This window comes from Suncus etruscus, chromosome 2 (assembly GCF_024139225.1).
Source record: "Suncus etruscus isolate mSunEtr1 chromosome 2, mSunEtr1.pri.cur, whole genome shotgun sequence".
In the NCBI taxonomy this organism is placed as follows: Eukaryota; Metazoa; Chordata; class Mammalia; order Eulipotyphla; family Soricidae; genus Suncus; species Suncus etruscus.
In genome coordinates, this window is record NC_064849.1 from 28,207,323 (window position 1) to 28,230,685 (window position 23,363).

At 41.0% G+C, this 23,363-nt stretch overlaps 1 protein-coding gene and 1 pseudogene across 1 annotated transcript in view; one reads left to right on the top strand and one right to left on the bottom strand.

Moving 5' to 3' along the window:
- FARSB (phenylalanyl-tRNA synthetase subunit beta) overlaps window positions 1–23,363 on the top strand; it is a 73,907-nt gene that overhangs the window by 40,710 nt on the left and 9,834 nt on the right. The window contains exon 16 of the mRNA XM_049768158.1: window positions 9,174–9,329. Coding sequence (XP_049624115.1) covers window positions 9,174–9,329 — 156 coding nt within the window. The remainder of the gene's footprint in view (window positions 1–9,173; window positions 9,330–23,363) is intronic.
- On the bottom strand, window positions 8,046–9,934 carry LOC126000991 (60S ribosomal protein L31-like; annotated as a pseudogene).

Here is a 23,363-nt window from a genome sequence, read left to right on the forward strand (position 1 = left end):
GTCATAGATTTTTTTTTAACCCTTCACATTTGTTTCTTGACTTTCAGCACTATTTAAAGAAAAAAGTCTGTACTGTGATGCTATAATATAGAAGCATTTGAAGGACAATACTTATGTTGTTCTCAGACTTGAAAGTATTTAATACCTTTCAGTTAGTGAAACTCATTAACTTTAAGAGTAATTCTGTTCTTTTTCTCTTAAAAAAAAACAAACAGCATTCAAATTCTGTTTTAATCCTCCTAGCATTGGTTACCAGACATTTTTTTCTACGCATACACTGTTTCACATTCCTAGATATAGCATCAAGTTAGATAAAATACTGAGTGTTGACACAAAGTGGGTTTTGCTTTTTGCCTCCTAGCAGGCACCTTGCTATTTCCTATGAGCACTTTTCCACTTCATTCTTCTGGATGGGGGTATGCTCTCAAGAAGTGCTCAGGAGGACCTGGGACCATTCTCATGACCAGGCAGCCTGATGGTTGAGCCCACAGGCTTTGTGGGGCTGAGGAAAGGAACTGAGGCTTTGCATACTTGGCATGCACACCAGCCCTTGCACTCTCTCTTCAGCATTCTCGGAAGTGCCACTGTGTTACTTATTATTGCAGTGAATAGAGGCTCTATAATTTACTCCAAATTTTAGGATGTAAATTTTGATGGTTACTAGATTTTTGCTAAAACATGCTCATTGTAGTTAATATCCTGCTCTCTTGTACAATAGGTATTTTTTTTTAAAAAAGCAATCATTTAGTCTGTAGGTGTGCCCATTAAATAAATTCCTGCTATTTTGTCAGATTGTCTTTCCAATAGGGGACTTCACACATTTGTCCTTAGTCTCTAGAGGGTCCTAGTTTCCCATATTAGATGTGCATTTTTTTAAAAGGTGTATTGACCTCAGAATTTTTGTGAATTATAGCTTTGCAAGAAAATTGTAGGAGGTGTGTGATGACTTCTGGGTTATGCTAATTAAAGTCAAACATTAGAGACTTTTGTTGGCTAGAGTAGACTGGAAGTCAGTGTGCTTGAATTCATGTTCTCAGTTTGCCAGACTGTTATTTCAGGCTCCACTACAGCCATCCATTGTCTCTGAAGTGGATCTAGCTTTGCAATTGGTGTTCTCCTTATTTGGGCAAGTATAGAGATGAGAATGTTCTCTTAAAGATGAGACTTTTTCATAGTCTGCCATTTGTGATTAGTTCACTTAGGAAGTACCCCTGATTTTCAGTTAATCACAGAGACTCTGTGCCAGAAGAAGCCTTGTGTTAAAAAACAAAACAAAACAAAACAATGTGTTTGTATGCAGTAGTTATCAATTAAGGAACAATGTCTGCCATGCTTTTTGCTTTTATAAAATCATTTGGCATGTTCTTTCTACTTAGAGGATCATAGCCAGCTTCCCCTCCTCTGGGTGTTTGGATCTGCCTCTCCAGGGCAGTGCTTTGAAGTCTGTGAAATACATTGATAATTTAGGCTGACATACTTGGCAGGCCCGTTTACAGAGTAGAATTGTTTGATGGCATGACACAAGAGGTCTGTTAACTGAATTATAAAGGACGGAGGCATTTCCAACAAGCCCGTGGTTTTAGTTTTAGTTTTTTTTTTTTTTTTTGGCATGAAATTTAAATCATTATTCTGAATCATGCAGCCAGTGAACTTCCTGTGATGTAATATGGTCTCCCAGTGTAAAATACTTAAGAATAGGGAATTTTACTGCACCTCACAGTTTTTCCAAGGAGGAATGGGAGGAACTGAAGTTGTGGTTCTTTTCTCCTTGAATTAATTTCCACTGTAGTCAAGGGCAAATCTTCGCAGGATGGGAAGATGCAAGTCCAGAGGAAGTTAAAAATGTGGGCCAGGGTATGGAGAGAGCTGGAAGGGTGCCTGCTGAAAGCCCTAGAAGTTAGTGATCTTATCTAAATATATACTGAGAGAGAGAGAGAGAAAGAGAGAGAGGAGGGAAGGGGAGGGGAGGGGAGGGGGAAGAGAGGGGAAGAGAAGGGAGGGGAGGGGAGAGGAGAGGAGAAGAGAGGAGAGAAAAGCCACTAAATTAAGAGTGGGGGAGAGAGAAGAGAGAGAAACCACTAAAAAAATTTTTTTATTGGATTTTGGGCCACACCCGGTGATGCTCAGGGGTTACTCCTGGCTATGCACTCAGAAATTGCTCCTGGCTTTGGAGACCATATGGGATACTGGGAGATGAACCACGGTTCGTCCTGGGTCAGCTGGGTGCAAGGCCAACACCCTACTGCTGCGCCATTGCTCCAGCCCACTAAACCATTTTTTGGGGCTGGAGAGATAGCATGGAGGTAGGGAGTTTGCTTTGCATGTAGAAGGACGATGGTTTGAATCTCGGCATCGCATATGGTCCCCAGAGCCTGCCAGGAGCGATTTCTGAGCATATAGCCAGGAGTAACCCCTGAGCTCTGCTGGGTGTGACCCAAAAACCAAAAACAGAAAAAAAAAAAAAAAGAAAAACCACACCATTTCTTGACTAGCATCTAATTTATTTTAGGTCCCATATTCTCTATTGTAATTTCATCCTTCCTTCCTTCCTTCCTTCCTTCCTTCCTTCCTTCCTTCCTTCCTTCCTTCCTTCCTTCCTTCCTTCCTTCCTCCTCCCTCCCTCCCTCCCTCCCTCCCTCCCTCCCTGCCTCCCTCCCTCCCTCCCTCCCTCCCTCCCTCCCTCCCTCCCTCCCTCCCTCCCTCCACGTTGCTAAGCTTATCAAGAAAATTAGCTTTGCCATAGTTTTGGAGATCAGGAAAGAAGTCCCAGGCAGAGGTTACCAAAATAAAGCTTTTAGTGGATGTTGCTCAGAGAGCTGTGAATGGTGCCATGACTGTCGAGTAGTGTCTCCCAGTAAAATGGAACTACAAACTAGTTCACTGCATGTCTGTTTGTTCAAATGGAAGCATGTGGGCCCAACAAATGGGTACCACATGGTCCAGATACCCAGGAGCAAGTCAGTAATATGAAAGGGATAATTTAGTTCTGTTTCATTTCATTTTTTTTCCCTTCAGGGACTCTGTGTGTGTGTGTGTGTGTGTGTGTGTGTGTGTGTGTGTGTGTGTGTGTGTGTGTGCGTGTGCATTCTCATTCATGGTCTTAGAGAGGAATCAGGCCCCTTGGTCTGTGCATGTGGTTGGTTTAGTGAGGTTTTCTGCCTGCCTGGTTTTAATAGTAAGTAACCTTTATTCTTACACCTTCAATTAAGCTTTTTTAATCCTTGCAAATGGAAGTGATAGTGATCGCTATACAAAATGCACTTTCCCCAGTCATCTGGCTCTGGCCTGAGTGTTGTGTGGCACGCTCTAGTCCTTGCCTTGCTTAGTAGTTCCCTGTGTGTGCTTTATTCATTTATTCAGAAAAAAGTGATATTTTTGTTGGGGTTGTGACCAATGGAAGAAAAGTTGTATTAAAATATGTTTCTGTTTATGACTGAAACCCAACTACAATCATGCTTGTAACCATGGTGCTTAAATAAATATTTTATATTAAAAAAATGTATGTTTCATGGTGGGGCCAGAGTAATGGCACAGTCATAGGGCATTTGCCTTGCACCCGGCTGATCCAGGACAGACTTTGGTTCAATCCCCGGTGTCCTATTTGGTTCTCCAGGCCAGGAGCCATTTCTGAGTGAATAGCCAAGATTACTCCTGAGCATCACTGGTTGTGACCCAAACACACAGACACACACACACACGGAATAAAAAAAAGATGTTTCATAGTGAAGTAGTAGTCAAAAAGTTCACCCACTTGGTTTACCTTCAGCGAGTTACTATACTACCGATGACTAGAAACTTGGGTTATCTGACATTTAAAAATATTACGCTGCTTAACTAGAAGTCAAATATGAAAATTTGAAAATTCAACCATCTGTTTAACATACCAAAATTTTTAAGAATGCACATATTTGACTATATTAAGTAGATATATATCTCTGAAAAATGAGTGCCCTGGTATTTAAATAGTTTGTTTTTATGTAAAACCTTTGAGATTTAAAGATTTGATCAAAATCCTTTAGCATTTCCCTCAAAATAGTGGAAAGAGCTTGGCTGAAGTTTTGCGTTGATCAATGCTGTTCAAATCTTAGTTTTATAACTTCCTAGCTATATCATTAATTAGAGTTAGCTTGGGGCTGGAGTGATAGCACATTGGTAGGGCATTTGCCTTGTATGTGGTCGACCTAGGACAGGCCTGGGTTTGATCCCTGGCATTCCATATAGACCTCTGAGCCTACCAGGAGCGATTTCTGAGCGCAGAGCAGGAGTAACCTCTGACTGCTGCTGGATGTGGTTACCAAAAATTCCCCCAAAGACAAAACAAACAAAATAAATTATATTTAGCAATTTTTTTTATTTGTTTTTTGGGCAAAGTGTGTTTTCACCATTTTACAAAGTTTTTGTTTTTATCATTTTATTTTCCTTCTCTTCTTAGTAGAGGTTAGGACTAACAGACTACCTTTTATTATCTTGAAATGAGATAGATACAATGTCCTTAGCATATAGTAGCTACTTTGTTAATAGCTGCTTCCCTTTTCACATTTTATATTGCTCTTCTGGTAGATTACAGTAAGTTATAATGCTAAGAGATTTTTGAAAAGTACAGTTTTAAGTGAAACAACTCAATGGAATCAGGTCCTTAAAACTGCATTTTGTTTGACATTGGTTTTTCCATACATCATCTTAATATACCCTTATTTGAATACTTGGGCAATGAAAGGTATCTTACATTAGTTATAGCAGTAGCTATTATCTGTGGGTATATGTCCCTGAGAGAACTTTTTCTCAATATAACTAGTAGGAATCAGTTTTTTGTTTTTAGTTTGTTCCCTCAGATAGGCATTGGTTTCTGTTTTTTCTTTGCCTGATTTGAAAAACACCAAAGCCAGTATTCTTTGAGTATTTGTGTTGATGGTGGCAGTTAACACCATTATTTTTTATTATTTTTATTTTTTGGGGCCATATTTGGTGGCACTCAGTGGTTTCTCCTGTCTCTGTGCTCAGATCACTCCTGGTAGGCTTGGGGGGACCATATGGAATGCTAGGGATTGAACCCAGGTCGGCTACCTGCAAGGCAAATGCCCTACCCACTGTGCTTTTGCTCTGGCCCCTTAAATAATTTTTTAATTGAGTCACTCTGGGATAGTTACAAAGTTGTTCATAATTGTGTTTCAGTCATACAGTCTTCAACATCTATCAGTGCACTTTTTTTGTTTTGTTTTGTTTTTGGGCCACACCCAGTGGTGCTTGGGTTATTCCTGGCTCTGCACTCAGAAATCGCTCCTGGCAGGTTCGGGGGCAATATGGGATGTTGGGGATCGAACCCGGGTCCTTCCCAGGTCAGCAGCATTCAAAGCAAACACTCTACCTCTGTGCTATCACTTCAGCTCTCATCAGTGCTCTTTTAACCTGACCAATGTCCCCAGTTTCTCTCTTCCCCCCTCCCCTGCCTGCCTCTATGGCAGATATTTTCTTCTGTCTTTCTGTTCCCTTTGTTTTTTTGTTTTTTTGTTTTTTTTTTAAAGCCTTTTAGATACTAGTCTGCAATATTGTAATTGAAGGGGTATCACTTTACCTCCTTTCAGCACTCAGTTCTTGTCCAGAATGAATTTCCAACTATCATTATCATAGTAGTCCTTTCTCTGCCCTAACTGCTCTCCTCTTCTCTTTGTGGTAAGCTCCATACGGTGGACCATCCCTCCTGAACCTCTTCTCTATTGTCTTTGGGGATTATTATCCTACTATCTTTTTTTTTTTTTAAATAAATTCCATGTATAGGTGGAGTCATTCTATGTCTATCCCTTTCCCTCTAATTTTGTTCAGCATAATACTCCATTCATGTATAAGCAAATTTCATGGCTTCATCATTCCTATCAGCTGCATAGTATTCCATTGGATAGATGTAGCAGTTTCTTTATCTGCTCATTTGTTCTTGGATTGTTTCCCTTGGATTCTTTCCAGTCTCTACCTATTATGAATAGTGCTGTGATGAACATAGGAGGGCAGATTTTTTTTCTGCCTTGCATTCTGTTCCTAGGATATATTCCCAGGAGTGGTATTCCTGGGTCATGTGGGAGCTCAATTGGTAGTTTTTGAGAAATGCCTATATTGTTTTCCTAAAATGCTGCCATTATTTTTGCTAAAATAATGACCTGGTATAAAGTTAAATTCTCACCATTAAAGTTGAGTTAGTCTTCATATCCTTCTCTTTCTGATTTAATAGGTTTTAATACAGGTTTAGATTTTTCTAACCATCAAGAGACAATATGTTGTGTGTCCCTCCTCCTATCATGTTGTTATATTCCCTGTTCCCTGCTATTATCAACATACACATACATCTAACCCTAACCTCCTGCTAACCTTTTTTTCTGTTGCCAAGACTTGTGATTTTTGGGCCCGGAGAGATAGAACAGTGGTGTTTGCCTTGCAAGCAGCCGATCCAGGACCAAAGGTGGTTGGTTCGAATCCCGGTGTCCCATATGGTCCCCTGTGCCTGCCAGGAGCTATTTCTGAGCAGACAGCCAGGAGTAACCCCTGAGCACCGCCGGGTGTGACCCAAAAACCAAAAAAAAAAAAAAAAAGACTTGTGATTTTTTCCAGGAGGTGGAATTAATGGACTCCTGAGGATGGAGCTGTTCGAGACAGACTTCTTTGCATAAGGCATTCAGGCTGTTGAATTGATCATGGCCTTTTTCTTTCTTTCACCGAGAATTTTTATCATTAGAACTGCATCTTATCTCATCACCCCTCTGCTTTGTTCTGATTTTCAAATTGAGATAGTCTGTATTAATCAAGGAAAGACAATGCTACTTGGGAATAAAGTCCAATGTCAAGCAGGACCTCTGTTAACATTAGGGATATTTCTTCTTGGGCTTACTTACTTGTGGCTTTTGGCTTATGGATCCACTGATTCTTATCTTCAAGTTTGTGAGGAATATATAACATATCCAGTTTAAAAATAGAACAGAAACACTAGTGTAACTAGCCAAATTAAGAAATGAACTGTTGCCAGGACTTTATCATTTTATTATGTTCCCTCGCCATCATGTCATTTTCCTTCTGCCAAGAATCATGATTCTGGGGCCAGAGAGATAGCACTGTGGTAAGGTGTTTGCCTTGCACAAAGCTGATCCAGGACAGACGGTATTTTGAATCCCGGCATCCCATTTGGTCCCCCGTGCCTGCCAGGAGTGATTTTTCTAAGCAGAGTCAGGAGTAATCCCTGAGTGCTGCCGGGTGTGACCCTAAAGCCAAAAGCCAAAAGCCAAAAAAAAAAAAATCATGGTTCTAACTTTTGTGATGGTCTTTTCTTTGTGATGATCTCCCAGTCTGTAAGTATTTTTTTAACTGGAAGATTTAGTTTGGACTCTGTGGGGTATGTGGGTTTGGGACCACACTTTGGTGGTGTTCAGGACTATTTCTGGCTCTCTTTTCTACCAGTGGTTTTCAGGAGAGAATGTGGTACAAGGGATTGAACTGGGTTTGGCTGTATGCATGTAAGGCAGGAATTTTACCCCCTGTATTATCTCTGGCTCTGGACTCTTTTTTTTTTTTTTTTTTAAACCTGCTGACCTTATATTTTTCATTTTCTAGTTTTTTACACTGTGACCAAGTATTCTTGTTCTATTTTGATGAATGTTCATAAAGCTACTTTTTCCCACAACTGCCCAGTATTCTGATGAGTGTAATCCCATGTATTTTATGAATCCATTCCCATTTAGGTTGTTTCTAACTTGTACTATTGGAACTATTTATTGCTTTATATAAAAATACTGTCATCATTGTGAAACTTTTTGATTAAGGATTGTTTCCTTTGGAGAGTCTGTACTAATCAAGGAAAGACTAGAAAAATGCTAGTTCTATCATAGTTTATGAGCAGTGCCAGGAATTATGAATAAGAGTATGAGGCTTAGGGACTGGAGCAATAGCACAGCAGCAGGTAGGGCATTTTCCTTGCTTGCAGCCAACCTGGGTTTGATCCCCAGTATCCCATATGGCCCCGTGAGCCTGCCAGGAGTAATTTTCTTTTTTTTTTTTTTATAATTTTATTATGCCACCGGTTTAGTTCTCATCCACATTGACTGTAGATTTTTGAAAGTGGTGACAGGCACATAGGTCACTAAAGTGTATAGTTTGGTGAATCTTCATCTTTATTACGTTTTCTGGATAAATGTACATGGATTTGGTATGGGACATTCCTTATTTCTTTGGCCCACACAGCTTTTTGAGCCTGGTGTCAATGTGCACATCCGAGGTGCCCATCTCTTTCATGGCAAACTCCCGGATCTCTTTGAGTGCCCGAGGCGCACGCTTCTTGAAACCTACTCCGTGGATGCACTTGTGGATGTTGATGGTGTATTCCCGAGTCACCACCTCGTTGATGGCCGAGTGGCCCTTCTTCTTCTCCTCGCAGCCCCTCTTCTTGGGAGCCATCCTGCCGGGCCCAGGAAAGGAAAGCGCCAGGAGTAATTTTTAAGCACAGAGCCAGGAGTAATTCCTTAGCACTGCTGGATGTGGCCCAAAAACAAATGAACAGAAACAACATGAAGTTTATTAAGATTCTGTTATAGATTGTTCTCTCTTCACCTATGCAATCCCTTTAGAGAATTTAATGGTTGAAAATATCATACCTTGCCTTTTTGAAGTTGAATGATTCTTGAAGTGTTTAATATTGATTTTCAGGGGCCAGAACAGTAGTACAGTGGACAGAGAACTTGTCTTGCATGTGGCTGATCCGGGCTTGATCCCTGACATCCCATTGGTCCCCTGAGCACAGAGATAATAGTAACCTGATGAGCACTGCTGGGTGTTGCTTCTCCAATTGCTTTTCTTTTCTGTTGATTTACCAAAGTATGGTGAAGTACATCTTAAAGATATTTTTTCCCCTTACTTCGAGATCACAAGTAAGGGGTTTGTCAAGGTCACCTCAAGTATTTGCTGCAGCACTGGGGCCATCAACTCTGTACTCATGCTGCCCTGGTTGTTTTAAGAGCTGAGCCATTTTTCAGGTCTCATAAATCAGGTCTTTAAAAATATTCATTGTGGCTTGGGAGATGGAGGGCTGGGAGTGTTGGGTGGATGTTGGGGACCATGCAGTGCTGGGATTGAATGGAAATGAAGCATGTATTTTGAGTTCTCTCCATGACGACTTGTGATCAATTCTTTACTTTTTTTAGATGTCGGTGCAAGAAACTGTAGGCATCTCTGTGCTGTTTATTACAATAAGAATCCTGGCTTTGAGATAATCCATGGGCTGCTGGACAGAATTATGCAGTTGCTTGCAGTGCCTGCTGGCGAAAAGAAGGGAGGTTATGTCATGAAGGCTTCTCAAGGTAAGAAAGAGTAGCTAGAGCTAGACTTGGGGGTAAGGTACCAAAGAAGGCAGGTTTAGGGGTTGATTTTATTGTTACTGTTTTGTTTGTATTTGTGAAGAGGGAAGCAGATGATAGACCTTCATTTTTATTAATTGCTAGAATTTTCTAACAAAATACTCCTTTTCCTTATAGCACCTTAAGATGGTGCTTTTGGAACTCTCAATGGGCCCCTTATTACTGCTGCTGCCAGCTGAATGTTGGTTGCCTGTGCATGGTTCCCAATTTCTCAGGCCATCAGCTCCTCAGTGAGCTCAGCTCTCCAGACTGGAAGTAGGGAGAAGCTCCAGTGAAACTCCTTGGAAACTATTAACTTGAGATCTGGTTTGAACACAAATCGCAGAATCTGCATCAGCATGGAAATGGGAAAAGAAAAAAACCCTCAAAAAATCTCTCAAAAGTCACTTCTGAAACACTTTTAGGGTACTCAATTCATTTTTTTTCCTTTTTCTTTATTTAACAAAGTAGGGCCTGGGACGGGTTGGGAGGGGAAGGAAGAAAGGAAGGGGAGGGTAGGCGGGTGGGAGGGGGGGAGGGAGGAAAGGAAGGAAGGAAGGAGAGGAAGGAAGGAAGGGAGGCGGGAAAGAGGAAGAGAGGAGGAGGAAGAAGAGAGGAGGTAGAAAAGAAGAGGAGGAGGAAGAGAGGAGGGGGGGGGAGGGGGAGGAACTAGGGTTCTCAATTCATAAAGTAGTCTGAGGAAGGGTGGGGATCCTCCAGAACCTTCACAGCTCTGACAGAGTTGGGCTAATTAAACGGCATCTATGAAAGTAGGGAAGAGGGGAGAGGAAGAGAAAGAAAATCTTTTTTTTTTTTTTGGTTTTTGGGCCACGCCTGGTGATTGTTCCGGGGTTACTCCTGGCTATGTGCTCAGAAATTGCTCCTGGCTTGGGGGACCATGTGGGACACTGTGGGATCGAACCGCAGTCTGTTTCTAGGTTAGCCGCTTGCATGGCAAATGCCTTACTGCTGTGCCACTGCTCTGGCCCCATGAAAAAAAAATCTTTTACAGTATCACTGGTAATTGTTTAGTGGTGCTCAGGTTCCTCCCAGAGATTTCGCAGTCAGTCTGTCTGGTGGTTGTCGGGACAGTGGACAGTTCTGCTCTTGCCTGTGGTGCAAGGATTCTGGGCCAGGGGCCAGTAGGACTGTACCAGAGTTTGGGACCATGTGGTACTGGGGATTGAACCATGGTTGTCTGCATGCAGAGCAAGCACCACCCTTAAATAAGCACATGGCTAAGTATCTTCTAGAGGGCTGCTTCCCTGCCCCATGATCTCAGTTCAGGTTTTCAGAGCTAGAGCTAGGACAGCTTCCTGAGGGCATCTGGACAAGCCTCACGAGTTTCTACGAAGTGATGTGAACTGCAAAAGAGTAGGCCAGTGCAGGGGAAGGCAGGTAGACCCTGGGAACCAAGTGGGAAGAAATGGGAAGCACCACTTAGAGCAAGTTGGTCTGATTCAAGATGAGGGAGAGCCCTGGGACTTTTCACTTGTCACTAAAGCAAAGAATATTATCAAAGTGTCTTCCTTTGGCAGGCTGAGGCCTCATTCCTGTCATAATTAGGGGACTATGTGGCTCTGGGGGTCAGCTTGGCCATGTGCTTATTTAGCATGTAATTTCTCAATATGTAAATGGCTATAGTGTTGATTTGGAGTTTTTGTTTTATCTTTTAATGTTTTTAATTTAGAGAAACTTTGTTTTTTGTTCTTGGGCCACTTCTGGTGGTGCTCAGTGCTTACTCCTTGACTCTGCACTCAAGAATCATTCCTCTCTTGAGTCCAGAGAGATAGCATGGAGGTAAAGTGTTTTCCTTGCATGCAGAAGGACAGTGTTTGAATCTCAGCATCCCATATGGTCCCCTGAGCCTGCCAGGAGCAATTTCTGAGCGTAGAGCCAGGAGTAACCTCTGAGTGCTGCTGGGTGTGACCCAAAATCCAAAAAAAAAAAAAAAAAGAAGCATTCCTCTTGGGACTGGGATGGAGGAGTACTGGGGATGGAGGGTACTGGGGATCAAACCCTGGTTGGCCACTTGCAAAACAAGTGCCCTACCTACTGTACTGTCAAATGTGGTTTTATTTTAAAGTTTTGTTCTATAATCCATAGTGTTCAGTGTTTACTCAGGGCAGTGCTCAGGAGTTGAGTCAAGGTCATCAACATGCCAGACAAGCACCTTTTAACCCTTATACTATCTTAACTGTTTTAATTGAGAGAAATGTTTTAAACAGTGCTTTGGATATGGTTGTAGGCCATTATTCTGGTTTTTTAAGTTTTTTATTCTAGGGGACATCCTAGGTTTATGATTGGAGAAGACTTGGTACAACTTTTGCTTACATATTGGTGACCTGGACAAAAGAGTATTTCAGTATATCAAGAAAGAATAATTTTGTTCACTGCTTTCCTCCTAGCATTGTCTCTATTTTTGCTTTTCAAGATGTTCTCTCAAAACACCATCAAGGCAAAGAGAACTAATGGCTTTACAAATAATAGTTTGTCATTTCTTATAGAGATTTCATATTTATTTTGATTATTGGGTTTTATCTAATTATCCTTTTTAAGGGTTAAAAGAGATCAAGCTCTAAATAAGTCATTTTTCAAAATAAATGATTAGCAAAGCTAATGGTAGTTTTTTCCATCTACAATTTCATATTCAGGTAATGTCTTAGCAGGGATCTCAAACTCAATTTACCTGGAGGCGGTAGGAGGCAAAGTGGGGGTGATCCTTGAGTGCAAAGTCAGTAGTAAGCCTTGAACATTGGGGGGTGTGACCCAAACAACTAAACAACTAAGACAAAACAAAATGAAAAAAGATTCTTCTAGGGCAGAGCCACAAAATGTTGTACAGAGGGCCACAAATGGCCCACGGGCCACGAGTTTGAGACCCCTGTCTTAGAGGAATCTGGATGCTGGTGTGTGTTTAGTTATATCATTTTCTATTATTTGTTACTTTGCACTTACCCCTTTCTACTAAGACAATGTCTTCAAGAACATAAAAAAATAGAGCAGAAGCAGATTAAGAAGTACTGTTTCCTGCCATTTATGATCACCGAGGTATTCTATTTTACCCTTGGCATATGGTTGGCTTTTTAATAATTAAAAATCCCTTGTGATTCTGCAGTTAGTGTTGAGCTAAGCCTATCCTCTGTGGTTCCTGCCAATAACATTTCTGTTGGCAGTTACACCTAATTTCTTTCTGCCTTTTCTATTAAGTCCACCAGCTTCTTTGTGATACATTATTTGGGGCAAGGATGGGTGGAACACAATTTGATTCCTCTTCAAGTAATTGGGACCTACCCATTGTTAGAGAAATCTGGCCACTCAGTGGATGGGTTGTTGCTTTAAGCCCGAGGAGTTCATCTAAGGTTGGTGTGTGACGTTGCTTATTAAGCAGGCAGCATCTTTCGGCAGTGTGTAGCTTTCTGGGTGTGTAGTCTTCACCTGCTGGGCACCCTTGCAATTAGGGACCTAAGCTGAGATAAATTGTTGAGTTGATGATAGGATGTCATGGTCAGTGGTTGAGTAGAAAAAAGAAAGAAGAATCTTTAGCAGACCCAAGAGTGTTTTGAGGGTTTCAAAAGGGTTCAGTGCAGACTGTTTTAGTGGCATTTGATCAGATTATTATAGCATATGCATATGCTTTTTTCTTTCTTCAGGCTTCTTTCCTTTTGTTTCTGTGGTTTGCTGCAAACTAAATTATGTATGTTGAAGCGCATCTATCCTTTTCAGAAACCACTTCTGGGCAAGAAAAATTCTCAGCATTTTTGTGTTTTGAGCAGTTACGTGGTTGCCAGGCAAATAAGTGGCCCCCCAAAATTGTTTCTTGTAGACGGTCATGGGTTTTTATGCAATTGCTTGCCTTTAGCTTGCACCCTCTCCTTTTTTAATTTCTTGCCTATTATCAGTTCTGTTTATTTACAATCTACCCAAAAAATCAACTTAAGATAATTTTGACCTGATAGAAGTTTTAGAACTTGGAGTTTTGACAGTTCTATTTTTCATGCTGCTCAGAATTCATTGTGTGAAATGAAAAATAATCTTGTAAATCATCTGTACATTTAATCCCATACCATATGTACTCATGGTAGTTATTTAGATAGCTTCTGTTACAGTAACACCTAATGCTCATTAACTTGATCTGCGGGTCATGACCTTTCCCCCTTTGAGGATGCCTGTAAATGATTCAGAAGGTGAGGGGGTCAGAAAGATTGTAGAGCAGGTAAGGCACTTGCTTTGCATGTGACCCATGTACGTTTGATCCCTGGCATCCCATATGGTCCCTTGAGTACAGCCAGGATTAATTCCTAAGTGCAGAGTCCTGAGTGACCTCTAAGCAACCCCTGATCTGGCTCAAAAACCAATATTTATATTGGATTATATATAACATATATGTAATGGATGAATTTGAGTTCCTATGGTCTTCACACTGGTGTTTTGTGTATGAGTAAATAAAAGAAAAGGTTATGTGTTGATCAACTAACTGTTGAAGTAAAGACATTCTGTTTATGTACTGGAGCAAAGAAAGGGGATTCCTTGTGGCATGTCTTCTTTAAATTACTAGCAGCAAGTAATTGTAAGGAATCAAAGTTTAGATGAAAAAGGATTTGGAAGTTTTTATGCTTACTAACGTGGTGAAAACAGTTTTATCTGGATCTCTACTCCTTGTGTATAAGGTAAATTTGTAAATAGATTTTTCTATAACTACATGAGTTCTTACTACTTGAGGTGCCATTAATCCTGAATACTTGAGTATATTTTTCGGCTAACTATGCTATAATTTTTAAAATCAGGAAATTAAATGAATAATAACACTCATCATCGCAGGTTATTGAATTTTTAATTTTTATTTTTATTTTATTTGTTTTGTTTTTGGGTCACACCTGGTGATGCTCAGGATTACTCCTGGCTATCCACTCAGAAATTGCTCCTGGCTTGGGGGACCTATGGGACGCCAGGGGGATTGAACCTCGGTCCATCTTAGGTCAGGCGCATTGCAAGGCAAATGCCCTACTGCTTGCGCCACCACTCCAGCCCAAAGTTACTGAATTTTTTAGCCTCTAAAATAAGTTACTCTTTATATTACTCAGTGATTAAGACCCTCAGTCTGCTGGAGAGTTCTAAAATAGTTTTCTATAACTTTGGTGACTCAACACTTGCAGAAGATTAGTGGGCCAATCCTAATAGTGTGTTCTTTGGCTTGTGGTACTAGGTGTGTGCTTTGGAGGGAGTTTCGCAGGAGATTAATGCTATGTACTTAGGGGTTGGATGTCCCAGCAAGTGACACACCACATTCCATTTTCCCATTGCTTTACTTTACAGTTTGAGACACCCTCTTTACTAGATGAGTGAGGTGGTCCCCACTAGGATTCTTAAATACAGTTACATTTTATGCTGTTAGGATAGGGAAGAACTTCGAAATGATGTCAAGGTTCTGTTCTTGATTAGTCTTACAGTTTGCTTGTGTCATTGTGAACTATTTCTGGTTTTATTCTTTGTATTTTAATCTGGTACACTAAAGAAGTTGTTTAAGGGTTTAGAAAGAAATCATACCGTATTTTCCGGTGTATAAGACGACTTAAACAAAAGAAAGTCAACCCGAAAATCGGGGGGTCGTCTTCTACGCCTAGTAATAATCTGAAAAATGTTTCAATATGCCGGCTAAATGAAACAAACAAACAAAAAAATCAGGGGGCCGGAAAGGTGGCGCTAGAGGTGAGGTGTCCGTCTTGCAAGCGCTAGCATAGGACAGACCAAGGTTTGATCCCTGGTGTCCCAATATGGTCCCCCCCAAGCCAGGGCAAATTTCTGAGCGCCTTAGCCAGAGATACCCCCTGAGCGTCAAACGTGTGTGGCCCAAAAACCAAACAAACAAAACAAACATAAATCAGTCCGCAGAGTTTCCAAATCTCTTTCTTGGGGGCTCACCAAACAGTACTCAGGAGATCTGGGGGCCACTTCTGGCAAAACCCAGCTAACCGTGTTGGTGGTTCCGTGCTAGGGTCCGAGGATGGGGTGTTGTTTGGTTCATGTAGTGGGGGAGATTAACTGAGGCCACCAGGGAATTGCCAGAAAAGGTGCCTATGATAAGGGACCAATTCACTGCAAGGCTGCTCGTGACCGCCTAACTCAGCCAATCCAAGCAGGCTTTTTATGCATGCAAATTAGACAATGTTCTGGACCCGAATCTACACTGTCAGAATCTACACTGTCAATCTGCTTGCTCAGATTGGCCAGAGTCAGAGAGGAAGTCTATTGCAGTATAACCTTTGACCTTTGCTTGTTGTGATTGGCTCACTGTGGTACATACAGTTGCAGCACCAGGAACGTTCTGGACCTGATACAGCGAATATAGGCCTAAACCTATGTTTTAACTGCAAAATTAGGGGATCGTCTTATACGCCCAGTCATTTTATACGCCGGAAAATATGGTAACCTTAGCGGGGGGGGGGGGTGTTATAGAACATTTAGCCAATGGGTTTTTTTTTATAGTTTTTAACACACGTATTTGTAATATTTTGTGTGTTTATAATAATCTAAGGGCCCATTTTATTTGTTCTTTGTGATTTTTAAAAATCTGTTTCAAGGAGTACAATACAAAGTATTATATCTTCTGTATATTTGTCAAGAATTTTGTGTGTAATCCACTTTATGCTGAAGCAGGAGCAAATTTGTGGGCCATTATCACCCTTTCACAACACTATGACTTAATACATACTAGGGCCAACTTTTTATGTTTATTCTACCTTTGCTTCTATTGAAAATTATTTCATTGGATTCAGTTACTTTATTGGATTCTAGCACTTTTCATAGTCTTTGTCTTGCTCTCCCCCTTTTAACTTGTATTTGGGGGCCATACCCAGTTCTGTCAGTTTGGGATGGGGGTATGTAATGCCAGGAATTGAACCCTGGGTATTGACTAGGTAAGGTGTGTGCTTTTACCATTGAGCCACATTACTCTGCTCAGCTCCTGCATTGAAGCAATGATAGGTACAGTTTTGATGTAGTAATCTCGCTGCCCAGTGGCTAACAACTAATCATCTATTATTCGGGGAGTCAGAAGGTTGTTTGAATTGCTTTTGCTGGGATGTCATGCCAAGGATCCATCCAGGCCAGGGTCTCATATGAGAAGCCTGCATTCTGCCATGGAGATGTGCTTGGCTCCTTGAGTCGCAGACCATTTTTTTGCGGGGGGTGAGGGGGAATGCCAGGATTAAACCCAGGTCTCATGCTGATTTGTGGGGCATGTGCTTTGAGCCACTGAGCCACATCTGTGGCTTTGAATCACTAACATTTTTTCCAGTAGCTCTTTTCAGTAAGCCAGAATCTGGAAGTCTTTAAGTTTTAAGAACTAGTGCTCTGATTTTAAAATACTATATTAGCCCATACTCTGCTTTGTTTAAAAATTAGAAATTACTGTCAGGTTTGGGGTAGAGAAAAGCAAAAACTTAATCAAAACTTTTTGCTAAGTATGTCTTCAAAGTTTCTGCCTACTTTTTTTCTCCTATTCAAAAAAATGTAGGTTTTGTTCAAAGAGACTCACTCCTTTCTGCCTTTCAGCATAAATCATTTTTCTCTCTAGCACATCATTGCAGGACTTTGGCAGACTTGCATACTGAGGACTCAGGCCTCACTGAGATCTCATTGTGATTGTGACCTTGAACAATTTGTGTTTTCATTAGTGTTAAATAGCTGTGGCTTAACTTGGATTGTTTGACAAATAAATGCTACTGTTGTGTGAGTGTCTTGGGCCTACTGTCCTCTCTCCAGGAAATTCCTCCAGCCCTCTGCTGGCTCCATGGACCAGATACTTCCTAACCCCAATTTGTTTAAGGCCATTTTAAGGAAGAGGGCAAAGGAGCTCATTAGATGGGCCAGATGCCTCAGTAACTGTCGATGTGCTTTAAATAATGAACCAAGTGCCAGTGGTTCTATTTTACTGCTTCTGTGATATAGAAGTTGTTTGAGGTCAAGTTTGTCTTCATACCCAGCCTTCACCACCATGAATCTTTTGTTATGATTTTTATTATAACAGCATGTTTTACAATACAGTTGTTTCAGGCATTAAATGTTCATAAACCAATCTCACCACCAGTGTGATCTTCCCTTCACCAGTGTCCCCAATTTTCCACCCACTAACAGAGCCTGCCTCTAAGCAAGCACAAACAAATTTACTTCATGTTGTTTGCCATAACACAAAGGCAAATGGAATTATCAATTTCTGTTGGAGAATGTTAGGGTGTGGTGTTGGGCTGCTGTAGATCATGTGGGAAGAGGTAGTTTTCTCTGTCTCCTCCCCTTTCTGAGAGTGCCAAAGAGGTAATAATAGCCCTTTCAGCTTTTCTTAACTGTAGAAGGACAGTTTAGTCATAGGATGAAAATTCCCAGTATTGTTATAGACTAACATACATTAACATATAATAAGAATGGGGCAGATAACAGCAGCTGGAAAATCTCCCCATCCTCTGCAAGCCACTCTAGGGACAACTATGCTGAGTTGCAGTCCTATTTGAGATATGGAAGAGCATATTAAGGAAGAGGGCAAAGGAACCCAGTAGATGGGCCAGATGCCGTAGTAACTCTTGACCTTTAAATAATGAACCAAGTGCCAGTGGTTCTATTTTACTGCTTCTGTGATAAGAAAGTCCCTAGAAGGTCAACACTTGAGCAGAAAATTCCCATAGAATGCCCTGTTCTAAATGGATATAGAACTTTCTGTTCTACGGGATGTGGTCTGATATCTCATATTCATCAGTAGCTGTTAACTATCAACCTTTGTACATACTCTATAAAGAAACGCCTAGCTTTTTTGTGAGTGACATTCCTGGAATAGAGGTAGGTGTGTGTGTGTGTGTGTGTGTGTGTGTGTTTGTGTGTGTGTGTGATAGAGGGGTGTGTGTGTGTGTGTAATTATTTTCCCAAAATTTATTTTCTGAGTAATTCCTAAAGTATTTTGGCGGTGATGCTGGTGGTGGTGGCTACTGGAGTATATAACCAGCAGTACATAGGGCTCAGTCTCGATGGTGATCAGGGGACCATGTGGTACTGAGGAAAACCCTGTTTTGCAAAGCACATGTTTAAAAGTATTTTTTTTTAATAATCTTCCTATAAGAAGAGATCAGCCTACTCTTAAGTTTGTGGTTTGTTGTTACTACTTCTTCGAGTTTAACATTTTAAACATGTTCAACATTTTGACATAGTTAGATGTGTTTTTACTTGGGTGGTTCTACTTTTAGAAAGGAGAAAAGAAAAGGCTGAATTGGTACATATATTTGTAGAAGCCTATTTATGATAAATTGTAGCAATTGGAAACAACTCTAGAATAAAATACAGTTGCCAAAACCCAGTGACATATAAATGTAAAGAATGTGATAAAAATGACCTGAGACATAAGTTATTAGCTCAGCTGGAGAAGTGGATCATGGACAGTATAGACACATAATGCAGTGGGAAGAGCACATTTTGTTGCACCAGGGGATGACGATTAGTACAGCATGGTTGGGTGACGCCTGGGAATCTATCCTACTTCCCCTTCGTTTTCTAGTATGAATGGGGCTGTCTCATCTGTTTCATTGAGCAGTTGGGAAGGTCTTAGAATTTGGGCATTAATGACATTCCAGTGTCCACATTGGCTAGATCATCTATCTTCTCTTCAAGAAATGAGCACTAGAACAAAGAGTTCTTGTCTGAGTCACAAGAAGAGCTGGTTAGATTCATTCACTCTCAGCCATGCTGCTACCTGCTGTATATTTTTCACCTCTTTGATCCCCTTTTCTTTTGTGTCACATAAGAGGATGGGCAAGTTTGTATCTGTGGTCCTTTGCACTTGAAGATTCTGTAGGAGGCAGAGTGCTTCAGGATCCATTTCTACCACCTGTACCAATTCTTTTTCTTTGCCATTATTATTATTATTTGGTTTTTGGGTCACACCAAGTGGCATTCAGAGGTTACTCCTGGCTCTTTGCTTAGAAATTGCTCCTGGCAGGGTTGGGGAACCATAAGGGATGCCGGCACTTGAACCACCATCCATCCTGGGTTGGCTGCATGCAAAGCAAACATCCTACCACTGCTAGAGTGTATTACCGTGGTTTTTTTTTTTTTTTCACTCAAACAGTTCTCACTGTGTTATAAGGATGTGGTCTGTATTCTTTATTTTTGGGTGACTATACCTGACTGTACTTACTGCTCAGGAGTCACTCCTGGTAGTTGCAGGAGATGTACATACGTGGTGCCCAGATAGAATTTGGTCAGCTGTCTGCTGGACAGACACCTCATCTGCTGTACTATCTTTATGGCCCAAAATACATTCAAGCTGGTAGCTGTCTTGTATGATATTTGTATTCATTTAAAAAGAATTTTTTTTCCTAAACTTGGGGGCCATACCTGCTGTGCTCAGGGCATACTACTCCTGACTCTATATTCAAGGATCGTTCCTAGTGGTCCTTAGGGGACCATATGGGGTGCCAAAGATTGAACACCAGGCAAGTGCCCCACCTACTGTCCTATTGCGTCAGCCCCTGTATGGGGCTTTCTTTCTTTCTTTCTTTTCTTTCTTTCTTTCTTTCTTTCTTTCTTTTTCTTTCTTTCTTTCTTTCTTTCTTTCTTTCTTTCTTTCTTCTTTCTTTCTTTCTTTCTTTCTTTCTTCTTCTCTTCTTTCTTTTCTCTTTTCTTTCTTTCTCTTTCTTTCTCTTTCTTTTTTCTTTCTTTCTTTCTTTCTTTCTTTCTTTCTTTCTTTCTTTCTTTCTTCTTCTTTCTTCTTTCTTTCTTTCTTTCTTTCTTCTTCTTTCTTTCTTCTTCTTTCTTTCTTCTTCCTTCTTCCTTCCTTCCTTCCTTCCTTCCTTCCTTCCTTCCTTCCTTCCTTCCTTCCTTCCTTCCTTCCTTCCTTCCTTCCTTCCTTCCTTCCTTCCTTCCCTCCCCCCTCCCTCCCTCCTTCCCTCCCTCCCTCCCCCCTCGCTCCCTCCCTCGCTCCCTCCCTCCCTCATTGGTTTTTGGGCCACACCCAGCAGTGCTCAAGGTTTACTTTTGAGTAACTCCTGAGTACTCCTGCACTCAGAAATTGCTCCTGGCAGGCTCAGTGGACCATATGGGATGCCAGGTATCAATCCAGGGTTCGTCCCGAGCTGGTCACATGCAAGGTTAACACCCTACCGCTATGCTATCACTTCGGCTGCCCTGTGTGGAATTTTTAAACACTGTTTTGTCTTCCTGGAAAGCTCTAGATTTTGCCAGTATTATTTATGTTAGTAGTATTGCAGAAGCATATCTGGCTGTCCTTGGGTGAAAGGGTGTCACTCTTTGTGTTGTTTGGTTCTATTTTCCCCCTTATTGCATTTTGTCTGTTGTATTTTAAATGAGGAAACTTTTGCAAACATGAAATGGACTGCTTGCTGTAGAATTCTTGCCTACCAGTGGCCAGAATGCTTTCCAGAGCTGGCTTCACCTTTGGCTCCTGACTCTAGGATTGCTTGCCTTGGGCAAGTTTCTTAATCTCCATGTGCTTCACTTTCCCCCATCTGTGACTTCCCCCCATCCCTGAGGGTTTGGCTCTGGCCACGGTGGGTCCAAGATTATGATTATAGCATTACTCTTCTCTTTTTGTACATGCCCTGCACATTATTTGAAATCTTAATCTGAAGTAATCTGTCACAATCATATTGTGTTTGAAGTTCCTTGTGCTCCAAGTTGTCTAGGGTCTAAATTGGATGAGCTCTTTGAAACCATAGAAACTATCTCCTGTCCTCACCATTTCCATTCTTATTTTGGGGGGACCATATGTGATTGTGCTCAGAGGGGTTACAACTGGCTCTGCATTTGGTGCCTAGGAGACCATATGGGAAGCTGGGGAACCCAGTTTAGCTGTGTGCAAGGCAAACACCCTATCCACTGTGCTATTGCTCTGGCCCAACCATTTCCATTTTTTTTGTTTTTTATTTAATTTTACTTTATTGAAACCATTGTGATTTACAAAGTTCTTCATAGTTGGGTTTCAGACATACAGTGAATCAGGGCCAGTCCCACCACCAGTGTCAACCTCCCTCCAGAGTATATCCCAACCATCACCCTTTGCTGTCCAGTCTGCCAGTATAGGAGGCCCATTTAAAGTTTAGATTTGTTAGAGTATGAGTCTCTTGATTCCATTGTTGTTGATTTTGGATTGGGATTTAGTTCTATTGTGTTTTGTTTTAAGTTTCCACCAATGCACCTGCCACTGGCCCCCACCTTTTCATATTTGTGTTTCTCCTTCTCCACTCAGTTTCTTTCCTTGTCCTTGCTATACTCTGGGACCAAGGATATTGGAAACAACTCCCATTTGGACCATTGCATTTTGTTATGCAAAATGCCACATATAAATGATACCATTCTTCATTTACCTTTCTTCATATGGCTTACTTCATTTAACATAATATCTTTCAGTTCCATCTGTTTTGCTGCATATTGAATGATTGCATCATTTCTTACAGCTATGTAGTATTCCATTGTATATATGTACCACATCTTCATATCTACTTGTCTATTGTTAAACATCTAGGTTGATTCCAAGTCTTATCTATTGTACTGAGTTCTGCAATGAATAGTGGTATGCATACATCCTTTTAGATGAATGTTTTTCTGTCCTGAGGATAGATATTCAAAAGTGGGTATGCTGAGTCATATGGCTGCTCAATTTTGAGTTTACTGAGAATCCTCCATACTGTTTTTCATAAGGGTTGGACCAGGCAGCAGTGAGAGTTCCTTTCTCACCACATCCCTGCCAACAGATTCTTTTGATATGTACTATCCTCACTGGTGTAAGATGATATCACATTATTGTCTTGGATTTCCCTCTTGATAAGTAAAGATGAGTATTTTTCCATGTGTCTGTTGGTCTTCCTCAGAGAAATGTCTGTTCATTTCATTCTTTTTTCTTTTTTTTTTTTTTTTTGGGAGAAGGTCACACCCAGCGGTGCTCAGGGGTTACTCCTGGCTCTGAGCTCAGTAACCACTCCTGGCTTTCTCAGGGACCATTTGATATACTGGGAATTAAACCCAGATCTGTCCCAGGTCAGCCGTGTGCAAAGCAAGTGTCCTATCGCTGGTGCTATCACTCTAGCCCTGTTTTTTTTTTTTTTTTTTTTGTGTTTTTGTTTTTTGTTTTTTGTTTTTGGTTTTTGGGCCACACTGGTGGTGCTCAGGGTTTACTCCTGGCTCTCTGCTCAGAAATCACTCCTGGCAGGCACAGAGGTCATACAGGATATCGGGATTCGAACTACAGTTTGTCCTGAGTTGGCTGCTTGCAAGGCAAATGCCCTATTGCTGTGCTATCTCTCTGGCCCTTGTTTCCATTAACTAGTGGTACTACAAGCCTTCTTAAAAGTGAGGAGCAGAGTTTCTTTAGGTAATAGACTTGATTTTTTTATTTTTTTAGGTAAAGACTATTTAGGTAATAGATCTAAAATCATTTAACTGGGTGGTAGACCTGATTTTAAAAGGAACAGATTGGGGTTGGGGCAGTGGTGCAAGTGGTAGGGCTTTTGCCTTGCACACGCTAATCTCGGACAGACTACGGTTCGATCCCCCAGCGTCCCATATGGTCCCCCATGCCAGGAGTGATTTCTAAGCATATAACCAGGAGTAACCCCTGAGCACCGCTAGGTATGTCCCCCAGCCAAAATGAGAAATTTTTTCAAGACTTATATTTAAGTTCTGATGATTTTGACATTCTTTTGGTTTTGAAGTAGAGTGTATATGAGGAACACATGATTAAGATTTGACTTTCAAATCTTACTCCATGGGTAAAGAGAGAACACCATGGGCTTAATATGCAGAGGTACTGTCAAACCCCAGTACTAAAGAGAACTGCCAGGTAGGCCTCCCAAACAAAAAAGTGAAAAACAAAAAAGTAAATAAATTTTTAATTGAGGGGGAAAGACCTTAAGAGTTACTTTAAATGACTAGAGACTAAAACTAAAAGGTTAAATATACAGAAGTAAAATACCCAAACTAAAAAGTAAAGTAGAATTTTTA